Source organism: Oryctolagus cuniculus, chromosome 16, assembly GCF_051225735.1.
Source record: "Oryctolagus cuniculus isolate XC-2025 breed Fujian yellow rabbit chromosome 16, ASM5122573v1, whole genome shotgun sequence".
Taxonomy (NCBI): domain Eukaryota; kingdom Metazoa; phylum Chordata; class Mammalia; order Lagomorpha; family Leporidae; genus Oryctolagus; species Oryctolagus cuniculus.
In genome coordinates, this window is record NC_142882.1 from 70,955,102 (window position 1) to 70,971,272 (window position 16,171).

General features: G+C 39.2%; 1 protein-coding gene across 5 annotated transcripts in view; it reads left to right on the plus strand.

Annotated features, from left to right (window-relative positions):
* Positions 1–16,171, plus strand: part of THSD7A (thrombospondin type 1 domain containing 7A) — a 689,693-nt gene that overhangs the window by 500,131 nt on the left and 173,391 nt on the right. For all 5 annotated transcript variants that reach the window (XM_089315677.1, XM_089315676.1, XM_089315679.1 and 2 more), the window contains 2 exons: positions 11,682–11,837; positions 13,216–13,428. In XM_089315677.1, coding sequence (XP_089171803.1) covers positions 11,682–11,837; positions 13,216–13,428 — 369 coding nt within the window. The remainder of the gene's footprint in view (positions 1–11,681; positions 11,838–13,215; positions 13,429–16,171) is intronic.

Sequence of the window (16,171 nt, forward strand, 5' to 3'; positions counted from 1 at the left end):
ATGCAGTGTAAGTGCTTACTGTATCCATTTAAGTGCAAAATATCCCATCTTAATAATTTGGCAGTCCATTCTTGATATTGAATAGAAGGAAAATTTAGTTCCCATTCTCAATTGAAATTTAAAAGAGTAATTTTCACTGATAGACCAACAGGGTTGAAGTGTGATGAACTTGATAGCTTCATCGTATTATTATGCTAGTGTGACACATGTTACTACCCCTAATTAATTTTATTTTTAAATTCCTTATGACCTATTTTAAATATTCATGTCTTCATGACTGTATTTCTACAGATATTTTACACTGTTGACACCCCCTCTTTTATACTTCCAAGACCAAAGTGGAACCGAAGATACTGGAGCTGAACCACCTGGATGTGAATTGAAATCTACAATTTCCTAGCTTAGGGCAAGTTAGTTAACCTCACCATACCTAGTTTCTTCTTGTGGGGAGAATCATCCTCCATTAATGGTGGTAACTGAAATGGTTACCCCACAGTTCATGTAAGAATTAAGTGAATTAGTGTTTACCAAGTGTTTGTAGCACTGCAGCATTTTCTGGTACATGGTAAATTCCAAAGGCATTTGTTATTAAATAAATCACATCCCACTCCATCTGCAAGTGGAATTCCCCCTAAATTTGATATGCATTCCTTTCTTTTCTTTTTAAATTTTATTGTCAATACTATTCAGCCAAAGACCAGCAGGAACACTCCTGTAAGGAACAAGTTAGGTTTATTACTCATAGAAGTCTTAGATTGCACAAGGTGGACAATCACGGGCATCTTAATAAAAGCATGAAAAAGAATTTGTTATAGAATTAGGACTTTGAATAGCTTATTTTTTAGGAGCTCCAAGAAGAGAGCGTTGCCCTGAATTTAATGCTGTAAGGGAGCAAGGATAATTCTGTCACTGGTATCTTAATGGGCTTATCAGGAAGGCAGACAGACTAAAAGGAGTCTAAAGCAGTAATTGGCAAAGCAGCTGAACTGACTCATACTAGCTGGGAGAATGCAATGTTTGGTATTTTGGTGATTCTCATACTGACTTTGTTTATACAAATTATGACATAGACTTTTTTTAAAAAAAAAAAGATTTATTTATTTGCAAAGCAGAGTAACAGAGACAGATCTATCTTCCATCTGCTGCCTCACCCCCAAAATAGTCACAATGGCTGAAGCTGGGAGTGCAAGGAGCCTGGAACTTCATCCAGGTCTCACATATGCATCACAGGGGCCCAAGTACTTGGGGCATCTTCCTCTGCTTTCCCAAGCACATTAACAAGGAGCTGAATTGTAAGTGAAGCAGCTAACAGTGGGAAGATTCCAGAAGTTGGAAAGAAGAAGGCAGACAAGCTACAAACCTTCAAACACAAGAGATGGCAATGTGGTGAATTTTTTGTGTTTTGTTTTTGGATTTTTTGCCTATTTGGAGATAAACCAACTACTCAGAAGCACCAGTGTGCATCAGTTTTAAAATCTCCAACAACTGCCTGCTCTGTCTCGTAAAGGACAAAGAAAGGATGAAGCTGACAATAAGCCGTCTGTTCCGCCTGAAGACTCGGAAAAAGACCATGGCCATACCGTCACTGATACCAACAGAGGCCTCGTGGGCCCTTCACGTTCCACTCTTGCGATGCTATAGCTCCAGCCGGTGGTGTCCGAGAAAGCCGAGTAGAAAGTGAATTTCCCATCTCTGTGAGCTGATGGTTATGTAGGAAACCTGGACTTCTCTGTTCACCTTTCCCTAGGAGAAAAATAGGATTTTTAAAAATATCTAGAGTCTTATTAAATAATTATAAAAATGCCCCAGTTTCAAGTGAAATTAGTCATCATGTCAAAAACCAGGAAGACTTCAAATTGAATAAAAAAGGACAATCAATAAATGCCGGCAAACATTGAGATAATAGAGAAATTTGAATTGTCTAATGAAGATTTTAAAGGAGCCATGATAAAAATGCTTCAACAAGTATGAGCATGCTTGAAACAAACAAAAAATAGAAAACTCAGTTAAGGAAATTGAAGAAATAAAGAACTAAATAGAAATATTGGGCCTGGGGGCTGACTCTGTGGCACAGAGGGTTAAGAGATGCTACCTATGGCGCCAGCATCCCATATGGGCACTGTCTCAAGACCCGGCCCCTCCACTTCTGATCCAGCTCCCTGCTAATGTGCCTGGGAGAGCAGCAAAAGATGGCCCAAGTTCTGGGAACCTGCACCCACATGAGCGACCCAGAATATGCTCCTGGCTTCAGAATAACCCTGCTCTGGCCATTGTGGCCATTTGGGGAGTGGACCAGCGGATGGAAGATCTCTTTCTCTGTTTCTCTCGCACTCCCCCAACATTGTAACTCTGCCTTTCAAATAAATAAATTGTTTTTTTTTAAAAAAAGAAATATTGGATCTGTAAAATACAATGACAAATTAAAAACTATGGGCTTTTGCCGGCACCACGGCTCACTAGGCTAATCCTCCGCCTTGCGGCGCCAGCACAACAGGTTCTAGTCTCAGTCAGGGCAGCGGATTTTGTCCCGGTTGCCCCTCTTCCAGGCCAGCTCTCTGCTGTGGCCCAGGAGTGCAGTGGAGGATGGCCCAAGTACTTGGGCCCTGCATCTGCATGGGAGACCAGGAGAAGCACCTGACTCCTGGCTTCAGATCAGCGCGCTGGCCGCAACGGCCATTGAAGGGTGAACCAACGGAAAAGGAAGACCTTTCTCTCTGTCTCTCTCTCTCACTGTCCACTCTGCCTCTCAAAAAAAAAAAATAATAATAAAAACTATGGGGCTTTAACAGTATAATGGCAGGGACAAGGGAAACATTAGGAACAGAATGTAGAGTAACAGAAATCACCTAATCTAAGTGAAACAAGGAAAATATACTGGCAAAAAATTAAAGATGTTTCAGGGACCTGTGGGACTGCAACAACAGATCTGATATGCCGGGCATTAGAGTTCCACAGGAAGGGGAGAAAGAGTCAGAGCTAGAAAGAAAAAACTTTTTTCCAAGAATAAAGGCTGTAAAATTCTCATATTTGGCAAGAAACATACACTTACATATTCAGGAAGCTGCATAAACCCCAGAGAGGTTAAAACTAAATAAGTACATCCCGAGACATATTATAATTAAAATCTGAATACTCAAGATGAAAAAAAATATATTTGAAAGCATCCAGATAAAAACGATGCCCTGACTGTAAGTAAAAAACAATTTGAATGACAGGAGCCTGAAACCATGTAATTTGGAACAAAGGACCACAATTTTTTCAAATGCTAAGAAAAAAAGAAAGTTCATCTGACAGTTCAATATTCAGAGAAAATATCCTTCAGGAATGAAGGAGAAAGAAAGCTACTCTTATGCCAGCAGATCTTCCCCAAAAGAAGGACTAAAGAATTCATTAAAGTGAATGGTGACAAAAGAAAGTTTGGAATTTCAAGAAGAAAAAGAGCAGATAAGTATAAATGTGGGTAAATGCCATAGACTTTGTTTCTCTTTAGTTCTTTAAAGTATATTTACAGTTGAAGCAAAATCTTAACTCTCCTACCTGATATGATTCTAAAATACATAGGGAGTATATATACACAGGGGAACTTTTAAAAAGTTTTTGGAGGGGCTGGTGTAGTGGCTCAGCGGGTTAAAGCCCTGGCTTGAAGCGCCGACATCCCACATGGGCACCAGTTCTAGTCCCGGCTGCTCCTCTTCTGATCCAGCTCTCTGCTATGGTTTGGGATAGCAGTGGAAGGTGGCCCAAGTCCTTGGGCCCCTGCACCCGCATAGGAGACCCGGAAGAAGCTCCTGTCTCCTGGCTTCGGATCGGCACAGCTCTGGCTATTGTGGCCATCTGGGGAGTGAACCATCAGCTGGAAGACCTTTCTCTCTCTGGCTCTCTGCCTCTCCTCTCTCTGTGTAACTCTGATTTTTGGAAAAATACATCTTTTAAAAAAAAGTTCTTAGAATTAAATAAGAAGTTTATTTTGGTGCAAAAAATTGCAATCCGTACATATGAAGGATGTTCAGAAATTTTAGGGAAAATGTGTATTATGAAAAACTATGCAAATTTCAAGATGTTTTTAATACCAACATGAAATCCTTTAATTCCATTTCCTACAAACTTTTTTTTGAAGACTTCTTTATTTATTGGAAAGGCAGACTTATAGAGAGAGAGGGAGAGACAGAGAAAAAGAGATCTTCCATCCACTGGTTCACTCCTCAGATGGCTGCAACAGCCAGTTGGAGCTGGACAGGTCTGAAGCCAGGAACTAGGAGTCTCTTCTGGATTTCCTGTGTGAGGGCAGGGGTCCAAGTACTTGGGTCATCTTCTGTTGCTTTCCTAGGCACATTAGCAGGGAGCTGGATCAGAAGTGGGGCAGCCAGGACTTAAACCAGAGCCCATATGGGATGCTGGTATCACAGGCAGTGGCTTCACCTACTAAGCCACAACACCAGCCCATTTTCCCATACACTTTTTAAAGTCTCATTATATTTAAAACCACTACAGTATAAAAAGGGAGGTAAGATTATTATACTTGGCCGGCGCCGCTGCTCACTAGGCTAATCCTCCGCCTTGCGGCGCTGGCACACCAGGTTCTAGTCCCGGTCAGGGCACCGGATTCTGTCCCGGTTGCCCCTCTTCCAGGCCAGCTCTCTGCTGTGGCCAGGGAGTGCAGTGGAGGATGGCCCAAGTGCTTGGGCCCTGCACCCCATGGGAGACCAGGAGAAGTACCTGGCTCCTGGCTTCGGATCAGCGCGGTGTGCCGGCCGCGGCGGCCATTGGAGGGTGAACCAACGGCAAAGGAAGACCTTTCTCTCTCTCTCTCTCTCTCTCGCTGTCCACTCTGCCTGTCAAAAAAGAAAAAAAGAAAAAAACAAATTTATAAGATTATTATACTTGAACTGGTAAAATGACTATGGTAGTGATATGACATATATGCATACACACATATACATATACACACATGTATGTACACACACATATACACATATAATTACATATACACACATACACACATAAATGTACAAAGAGATACATTTAAAATCACTATTGGTAAGTTTAAATGGAGTTCCAAATATGTTCAAATAACCCATAGGAAAGTGGCGAAAAAACAGAAATGAAAACTAGAGAATAAGTAAAAAGAATTAGCAGACTTAAGCCATCCCATATCAGTAATTACATTAAATGTAAACAGCCTAAATATACCTTTTAAAACACATATTGGTAGGATGGATTAAGAAGTATGCCCACCTGTTACATTCTACAAGAACTGATTTCACATATTATAATATATGCAGGTTGAAAGTAAAAGGATAGAAAACAAATATTGTGAAAATATTACAATAAAGCAGAAGTGGCCAAGTTAATATTAGATAAATTGGGTATTGTATCAAAGTAAATTATTCAAGAAAGAAAACAGGTAATGATGAGAGTCAATCCATGAGGAAGGTGAAGGAATCCTAAATGCATATGTACTAAACAAAAAACTACAATATTTGTAAGCAAAAATAATAGAACTGAATGGTGAAGGAAAAAAACCCATAATTATACTCAGAAATGACAACACCCTACCCCTAACACCTGATGTAACAATTAAACAGAAAATCAACAAAGATACAGAAAAACTCAACAGCACCATGAACCAACATAATCCAATGCACATTCATAGATTACTTAATCCTGTAATAGCAATTCCTTTCAAGTGTACATGGAATATATGCTAAGATGAAATGAACTGTGATCCACAAAACAAGCCTCAACTAAATTAGAAGAATTGAATCATACACAATGTGTTCTTTGAGGACAATAGAATCAAATTAAAATTTATTCACAGAAAGATAATGGTAAAATCTCCAAGCACCTGGAAACTAAACTTACTTCTAAATGGAAGGAATCAGAAATGGTAACATAACAAAATGCATCTTACCAAAACTCACCCAATGGGATAAATCTGGATCATTTCTATCCAGGAAATAGAACAGGGAACAAAGAAAATTCAACAAAAATATAACTACAGACCAAAATGGCCAATAAGTATGGACACAAGAATCCTTAACAAAATATTAGCAGAGAGAATGCAGCAATATATGAAAGAATTAAAATCTAAGACCAGATGAATTTCATTCAGTGAATGAGACTGATTCTGTTAGGAAACTGGCACACTTTTAGCCAGGTGGCTGCATGGCCCAGCTATCTGAACCAGGCTCCACCCCCATCCTAAAGGGATTCGCTGCTCCTGCTTCCCTGTCCGCCCTCAGTTTTAAAAGGGCCTGTTCCTGAACACGTGCTCTCTTGGCTCTTGGTTCTTCTTTCTTGGCTCTTGACTCTTCTCTCTCGGTTCCTCTCTCTAGCCTCCTCCTCTGGTCTCGTGGCTCTCTCTCTCGGCTCTTCTCTGCTCTCTTCTCTCCTTGCTAGCTCCTCGCATCTCTGCTTCTCTCTTACAGACTCCTTTTTTTCCTTTGCCGCCCCTTCTCTCCGGTCTGTAGGGTGTTCCCCAATAAACCTTTCCCTTGCTCCAGTGTCCGGTGTGTTTTGCGACGGCTAACATTAATATATAACAGATTCAATATTAGAAAATTAATCAATGTAATCCACCATATTAACAATCTAAAAAAAATCACATGATATTATCAATGCAGAAAATTCCTTTGTCAAAATTCAACAATCATAAGTTTTCTGGTCAGAAAATAAAACAGGACTAAAGGAGAACATCTTCAGCTGAATAAAGGGCACTTAATGAAAACCTACAACTAATGTTATACTTAATCACACACACACACACACACATATATATATATAGAGAGAGAGAGAGAGAGAGAGAGATGCTTTTCCTATGAGATTAGGAGCAAAGCATCTGCCAGCAATCCTTGGTGTTCCTTGGCTTGTAGCCACATCACTCCCATCTCTCCCTACATCTTTGCACAGCCTTCTTAGAAGAACTTCCTAGGCATTGGATTTAAGGATCATACTAATCAAAAGGACATCATCAGGCCGGCGCCGTGGCTCAACAGGCTAATCCTCTGCCTCGCGGCGCTGGCACACCGGGTTCTAGTCCCAGTCAGAGTACCGGATTCTGTCCCAGTTGCCCCTCTTCCAGGCCAGCTCTCTGCTGTGGCCAGGGAGTGCAGTGGAGGATGGCCCAAGTGCTTGGGCCCTGCACCCCATGGGAGACCAGGAGAAGTACCTGGCTCCTGGCTTCGGATCAGCGCAGTGCGCCGGCCACGGCGGCCATTGGAGAGTGAACCAACGGCAAAGGAAGACCTTTCTCTCTCTCTCTCTCTCTCTCACTCTCACTGTCCACTCTGCCTGTCGAAAAACAAAAACAAAACACAAAAAAAGGACATCATCAACTAATTGCATTTGCAAAGGCCCTATTTTAAAATAAGATCATATTCTAAGGCTTTGGTAGATGTGACTTGTGTAGGGACACTGTTTGACCCAGTACATGTACCTTGAACATATGAATACCCATATTCTGGCTATATTATATGATATTTGTATAAGGGTTTAACATTGAGGGAAACCAGGTGAAGAATATTATATAGATTGTCAAAAATGAATCTGTAATTATCTCAAATTATTATCTATTTTTTGAGATTTAAAAGTATTTATTAGAATCAAGGACCTCCAGCCAGAGTGGTGTGGAGGGGGGCTTCCAAGAGTGGAAAACCCAAAGGGGACTGGTGGCAGTCAGCTTTAAGTACAAACTTGACAATCAGGTTGGCATTCAGTTACCAGGTGGGGACAAAAACCATAAAAGACCTCATTTACAGTTCTCCATCCTGTCTGGCCTGCTCAGGGTACAATAGGTAACTTGATTTCACAAGGAGCTGTGAGCTCTGGAAGAGCTTCCTCAGTATTCTCATGGTAAATTTGGAGGGCAGCCTGTTTGTTCTTGCTAAAGATAAAGTTTTGGGGAAGGAAGCAAATACTTTATACCCCAAATTCCATTGGGATCCCCTGACTATCTGTTAAACCATCTGACACCTCACATTCCCTCCTCCCGGATGGAAACCCTAACATCTGTGAGGGGGACTGGGCGATGATTGCTCTGGCTGCTTCATGCTGACAAGGGGCATCTTTGGGAAAGGGAATCAAGACAGGATCGCAGCAGGAGGTGGCTTCTCCATCTTAAAAAAAAAAAAAAGTATTTATTTATTTGAAAGGCAAAGTTACAGAGAGGCAGAAAGAAAGAGAAAGAGAAAGAGGTCTTCCATCCCCTGGTTCCCTCCCCAAATGGCAGCACCGGCCATAGCTGCACCAATCTGAAGCCAGGAGCCAGGAGCTTCTTCCGGGTCTCCCACGTGGGTGCAGGGGCCCAGGGACTTGGACCATCTTCCGCTGCTTTCCCAGGTCATAGAACAAAGATAGATCAGAAGTGGAAACAGCACCCATATGGTATGCTGGTACTGCATAGCTTTACCGGCTACGCCACAGCACTGGCTCCAACGTTTGCTTTTAAAACTTACATGTATCCCGGGGCTGGCTCTGTGGCACAGTAGGTTAATCCTTCACCTGCAGCACCGGCATCCTATATAGATGCTGGTTCTAATCCCAGCCACCCCTCTTCCAATCCAGCTCTCTGCTGTGGCCTGGGAAAGCAGAAGATGGCCTAAGTGCTTGGGCCCCTGTACCCGCATGGGAGGTACCTGGAGGAAGCTCCTTGCTCCTAGCTTCGGATTGGTGCAGCTCTGGCCGTTGTGGCCATCTGGGGAGTGAACCAATGAATGGAAGACCTCTCGCTCTGTCTCTCCTTCTCACTGTCTGTAACTCTACCTGTCAAATAAATAAATAAAAATCTTTAAAAATAATCACATATATCCTGTCTTTTTAGAGTTATACAAGGGGTATATTTACAGATACTTTGTTGACCATATCTATGGAAAGAGAAGTCTTAAGTTAATTTCTCATAGTAACTTTTTTCTGTTTACAATTCTCTAAACATAAAAAGTACAAAAATATTTCAGATTTACAAAAATATACCAGTCTTATTTTTTGGTCTTTGTTTCAAACATTGTGATTTCATGAAGCGTGCAATATACATGTAACTGAATACTTTTTTAAATATGAAAGTAAAAAGTCTTCAGTATTTTAAGAAATCAACAAAAAGGATTTCCATTTATCTATATGTGTATATATTTATATTTTAGATATTAGTTATATAGATTTTTACTTTGGAATTGATACTTAATATAGAAAAGTTATATAAGAGTAATAATTGAGCCATTCTAGAAAATTCAATATTTATTTAGTATTTGAGAATATTTTATCCACAGTAAGCAGAGATTATATCCCACTAATGTAAACTGGAACCCAATAAGGTCTTGTGGGTCTGTTCTTGACTTCGTTCCTTGAATCACACTGATTGCAAATAACTCTTAAGTAACTATACAGATTTGTTGATTTTCAGTTATTGAGGAACTCAGCTAGTGTCTGTGGTTTACGTTAACCAATAAATATAAGAAACATATCATGAAAATAACCAAAGTAGTAGAATTATACAAAGATTCTCTCCTTGTGTTCTTTGGTTCATAAAAAGCTTTTATATAAAAGGATGTGTATCAAATAGAGGTCAGTTGCCAAGATGTTGGTTGGCTGGGCAGCTCGCAAGAGTGTTTTGATTCAGCAACACTTTTTTAGCATTATTACATTTCTCTTTAGTTGTTCAAGAAGGTCTTGTGACTGTTTCCTTCAAAATATATAAAAATGCAAGCTAAACTTTTACATAAATATATAAAGTATATAAAAGTGTAAGCTAATCTTACAAAGAAACTAGAAAGCAAGCAGAAATACAATGTTTGGTTTCTCAATAAAATCATGTTTTCTCTCCTAAAGTTTTGAATCTAATATATACATTTCTCCAGATTCTAATATTCCTCACAATTGCATTCCCAGTGAACTTTACTTTGTTTGAACTAAATAATATAGTAACAAGAAATTGTGAAGTGACTTTTAATCAACTGAAAGAAATAAAATGGACACTTTTCTGGTCAATATTCAAAAAAAAAAAAAAAACAGCCCTCTAATTTAAGTAATAGTGTGAAAGATTCCAAAAGTGAAAGTAATGAAAGTGAAAATACTTATCATAATTTTCAATTGGTTTTGTTAGGTAATGTAGACTCTTCTGCCTTTAAGACCCTTAGAAGGAATTCATTTTTATGTTAAATATACATCACTGATAGTAAGGTTTTTTTTGTTAAAAAAGAAGTATAAAGTATTTATTTCTGTATTCCCTGTCATTAGTTTGTCAAGTACTTTCACTGCTGGATAGAAATAAAAACATTTTGGCATTGACTGGTGTTATGATGCCTATAGTAGCAATGCTTATGAACTTGAGTAAGGATACTTGCTGTGCTCCATACTAAGCAAATTGGAGGTATCCATTCATTTTTTTTCAATACCATGCATGGATGGGAAGGATGGAGATAAGCATACTTGGAGGAAAAAGAAAAAATAGAATTTGGAGAATATTCTTCAGAACAAAAACTGGCAATAAAAGAAGTCATTGTAATAACTTTAGGTAGCATAATGATCATCTGTGCTTTTGTGAAGTAAGAGCTGCACAAGTGTTTGTAGTTTGCCTTAGAGTTCAAAATATAAAGTTAGGATAATATGGATTAAACTAATTTTAATTATCTGTGAGCTTCTAGATGTAGTCTCACAAAGTTGGAATTTGATAGTGCTCTTGTATAAGGAGAATAAAAAATATTTATGTCTCCCTTATTGAAGCTATTTGTTCTACAAGTATGAGTCTCCAAATTCTCAGATTGAAATAGTATCAACCTTTCATAAAAGAAAATATGTGACCAAGACATTTCCCTATTGATTTTTTATAACTATGAACATTAGAGATAGATAACAACTGAACTTAATTGATAGTTCCTGTCCATATAGTTTTAAAAATATTCCTCACTTAGTTCTTTATAACCGGTTCTGTGTCCTTTGAACTACAACATATTATGGCATTAATTGAGAATACATGTGTCTATTGAAGATCCAAAATGCAGGCACCAGAACTGGAGAAGAGGAGGACAAGCAAGATTAGTCCATAGTTCATTGCCCAACTATTGAAGTAACATACATAATTGGGAAGTTGTCTCCTTAGCATTGCTTAGCTCTGGGTCCCATGTGCACATAATCCATTCTGTAGAAGTTCTGAAAAGCTTCGAGTGATTCATGAGGCTTGAAGTAAAGAAAGTAACTCCCTATTTGACAAGCTCTTCAGCATATCCACCAGGTACATCTCAACATCATGGACTGAAAGCAACAGGAAATTGCTCCTCCAGGAGCTCCCACAATATTTGTACATACACATTAAGCTGTAGTCCCCCTTCCACTGTGTGCAGTCCTCTAAGGCAGATAGCACTATTCTAGACTCTACCTAGAGAAGTGTGGAGATAGCTTTATGCATTATTTTTATTTACTAGGAAAGTTACATTTAACACTATTAATTGTGTGGCTAATTAGTGTTAAAGCTGGTTATCAAACAATGGCTAAGATTTCATTTGACTTGTACTGCTTCTTATTTTCTTCCTCTTCTTTTTTTCTCAAGGTATAGCCCAGAAACATTAGAATGATGTGTTGGTGGCACTTTTTAAAATTATTTTCCTTTTTCATAGATACAGAGACCTGAAATTGTTAATCATAACTTTTTCTTCTTTAACTCTTAAGATATTTCTGTATTTTTCTCCAAACAGCCTCAAAACCAGTGGACTTGAAATTATGCACTGGCCCTGTCCCCAATACTACACAGCTGTGCCACATTCCTTGTCCAGTTGAATGTGAGGTTTCGCCTTGGTCAGCTTGGGGACCTTGTACTTATGAAAACTGTAATGACCAACAAGGCAAAAAAGGTATGCACTGTTAGCATGACATGCTTGCAAGTCCCATCAGTCGAATCAAATCATGAGTTGTTTTTAAAATGCTGTTGTGTGTTCCTTGTGATTATTCATTTGTCATGTTTTCCAAAATGACCAAGGAGTACTGACTTAAAAGATGAGTAAACCTACTTTGGTGATAGCACTAGAAGAAAAAGCAGAAGGACATGGCAAGAGCCTGGTGATGGTGGGCAACGTGATGGAAAATTCCTGGGGCCATTTAATGCAGTGGTTAAGACAAGCTGTAGTGTCAGACTGACTTGGACTGGAAAACCTGCCCTTTGTTGTATAAATAAACTCCTATTTTAAAAATAACTGTCCCTTATTGTATGGATAAGTTGATTAACTTATCTAAATCCTTGACTTCCTATGTATAAAAGAGATTAATAGCATCTGCTGCCCACACTATCTCTGAAGAACCAAAGTGACTTTGATTGTAAACATAAAGCACTTAATGCATGGCCTGGTCTATAACTACTGCCTAACCAACAGAATTCCTTGTTACTTTGCAAGTAAAAATATAAAAACTGCTATTGTTTTCTTGAAGCCCATAATATGTCCAGGTAGAATAGAATAAATGCAGTGACTTACTTCATGGTGAGCATGGTATGCTAATTTTTCACATGATCTCCTAACTGAAAATTCCTATTCTAATTCAAAAGATAGCCTTCCAGTGAGTCTTGTGTGTTTGCATAGCAGTAAACAGATTTATCAACTTTGTTATGCGTTGTTAAGTGTTATGGAAGCAAGAGCAGGACTCTGAGTGCTCCACATTAGAGCTCACATTTGTATTATGTCTTGAAATCAAATTTCCAGAAGCTGACATAAACTGAAGTTCAAAGAGGTGGTTACTCAGGAAACATCAGACTTCTCAGAGGTTCATCTTTCAAATTCAATTATGTGACAGTGTCAAAAAATTAAAAATAATAGCACTTTCGTGATCATGAATATTTCTGAAAAGCATGAGATTTCATCATTTCTTTGAATATCCTATAAATGTAGACATGTCAAATACACTAAAATATCTTTCTCTGCTTCTCCACAGTCCTTCTTCTTCTCTCTCCTTCCTAGGCCCTATAAGAAAGATGGGAGCTATATGGAAATTTTTGCCTTATGTTTACTATATGTTGTGACTCAAACTCGTTTTCCCATTCTGTTGATTCATTTATTCACTTATTCATTTAATATGTGACTTGAGCTCAAATTAAGCTGAGATTTGGAGACACACCAATGATTCGAAACACATAATATATACTTTCTATGCTCATCCAACTTTCACTCTCATGCTTCATTCAGCTTTCTTATATACTCAACCACTGATCTAACAATAAATATTTTTCCCCTCAATGATCAGGCTTCAAACTAAGGAAGCGACGCATAACTAATGAGCCCACTGGAGGCTCTGGGGGGACTGGAAACTGTCCTCATCTGCTAGAAGCTATCCCCTGTGAGGAGCCAGCCTGCTATGACTGGAAGGCAGTGAGGCTCGGAGACTGTGAACCAGACAACGGAAGAGAGTGTGGCCCGGGAACTCAGGTTCAAGAAGTTGTGTGCATCAACAGTGACGGTGAGACAGATGCATCAATCACATTTTTTGAATGTCCGTTTAACCTTGGGAGTATGCTTTTACCTGATATTAAAATCTTGTGTCATCTCTGATAAGTGAATCCATTTACAAACACAGAAATAGATTCTCCCTTCCCTTCCCTCCCTCCCTCCCTCCCTCCCTCCCTCCCTCCCTCCCCCTCTCATGGTGAGACCAGAGAAGTTCCATGTACAGTCACACTATATTTTTTAACTTGAAAACAGAACAGGTGATGCTGCATAAGAATTAAATCATCTTCAGGACAAGCATGCATTAAAGTGCCAAATTTAAAAATAACAAGGATAAATGACTTTTTCTCGGTGACTTTTTTGTTTTCCATTGAAATTGCAATGTAAAGAAAGAAAGATTCTAAGGGCTGGTTTATGTGACTCCAGAAGTCTTTTGTTTTCCTCCCTGATATTGCAATATAATTTAATTTCGAGGCTTTCAAGCCTATGGCAGCTTGGTTTCTGAATGCTCTGGGGACTCCCCCTCTAGGAATGTCATAGAGCCACTGGGTGGGGTGGTCATTTACAACCACAGGAATTACCCTAGATGCTTACAGCTAATTTAGGTTTGATAAAATAACCTGTGAAATGTTGGCTCTGACATAAAATTGTTACGTTTGTCTCATGGCTTCTGCTGCTTTGGGGAGAGCTCTTTACCGCTTAGCATGCCTTGAGACACACTTAGACTCTCTCCGACTCCCCCAGACACAGCGTAAAACCTCTGGACCAGGCTCCTTCTGCGAGGCTCCTTCTAACTCTCAGTCCTGTGCCTGCACATCAGAGAAGCGTGAGCACTAGACCCCCAGGGCCCCATGGTCTGACAGTTTATGCTGTTTACAGCATAGGCAGAAACATTCTGGTGCCCCCTCAGGGCTGCTGGAACATCTGGCAACCGTCATAATTCCTCCCATCCTATTTTCCTCCAGCAAGCTGAATCGTTGCCTCCTGCAACTCAGTCGCTGTTCAGCAGTAAAGAAAGATACTCTCTCTGGCGGGAGACTGACAGCCACTGCCGCCACTGAGAGATGAGCCTTCCGACTTTGAAGTATCCAGCGTCCTCTTTGTCCAAAGTCTAAGTAGCCATGCAAGATGCACAGTATTAGGTAAAATTCCAACCAGCACTTGAGGTCAAAACATGAAACAGCTCATTATTGCTCCAGATCTTTTATGAGGAATTTTATGTATTGTGCTTTGTTCTACAGTATAATCAGCTATGATACATCCTCTCATTAGCTTTCCCCTCTTCTACTCTAAAGGGGTAGAAAAGAAGGTCAAAGTAACTTTCAAAGATCAGTATGCTGGAAAAGAAAGCACAAGGAGCTCTCTGTTCTTCATGCCTCAAATCCTAATCAGCTTTTGATGGCACTGTTATCTTCTGAATTGGTGTGAAAACAGGAAGGACCATGTTCAGCTCCTTTGCTTCTTGACTATTTTTTTTCTTAATTAAACTAATTTTTTTCATCCTTCTAAACAACTTAGAAAGGAAATATCCTCAGGTATTGTAAAAGAAGTATTTGAGTGAAGCAAAAACTTGAAAAAATTTTAATTGTACTTGGAACTTCTGCCTAATGTTATCAAATGAAAAATTTGATCTGATTCATTGAGTGCTGTGATATTCCTGAATATTTGTGCAAACTGAGTATATTTTATGAAGACTAAAGGTGTCAACTGTTTAAAAATCTCAATGGTATCTTTAATTTGATCAGGTAAAATCATTTTCTTGACGTATCACCTCCTTAACTTGTCTAGTGAAGCACCAAAAACCAAGCAGAAGAAGTCTGAGTTAGATACATCTAGTTATATGGGAAGTTATCTATGTTATAACCTAAAAAACAAATTGATAACTCACATATGCATTGCTGGTTTCATTTTCTTATAAAGGTAAGAAGTAGACCATGGGCATCCAGTTTGTTCTTGAGAGACATCTCTTCCGTCATTCAGTTTTACCTCTTGACGTTAATTAGTTGTGGTGCAACTTAATACTTTAACTGGCTCTCCTACAGGGGCACCCAAAATCAAGAGAATTCTTATTTAGCATGATTCCTGGCGCCTGCTCACATTTCTATTATGTATTGTATCAGACATAATTGTGCTGATAGAATAAGAGCAAAAGCTGGAGACCTGTAAATGCGACTCCAGGATTATGTGGTCACCTGGTAAGTGTTTAGCAGCTGCACCAAATGTTGTTTTGTAATTAAATTGGGCCCAGGGAATTAAAGTTGATTAGTTGTACAGACTCTACCTCTAGGCCTGGGCTGCAGCTATAGATTTTGTTTTATAATTAAGTTAAAGCTCAACTAGGGACATGGAGAATTAGCGACTGTGAAGCTAGCAAATAATAAAAAGACTCTCTTTCTCTCACATTCCTGACAAATTTCACAACTTTGTTAATGACTTCAAAGCATTTCAAGGCTCTATTTCCTTTTCTGCCAGGTTCCAGGGATCATTAGGATTTGCTGTTACCATTGCTTGTTTTTCCAATTGTCTTGTAAGGAGCAGAATTGGGGAAGACTCCGGAGGGGTTTGACATGGATTCTTTGACAAACAGGAAAATTTAACAGAATCACAAGGCCAAAGAGAGCCAAAAGACCATAAAACTCTCCAAAAGGAGATAAGTATTTTATGTGCAATAGGAAAAAATATTGCTCATCATTTAAAGATCATCAGAAAAGCAAGTCCAGAGCTCTGAGCACAAATGTCGGGACCACTCCAAAAGT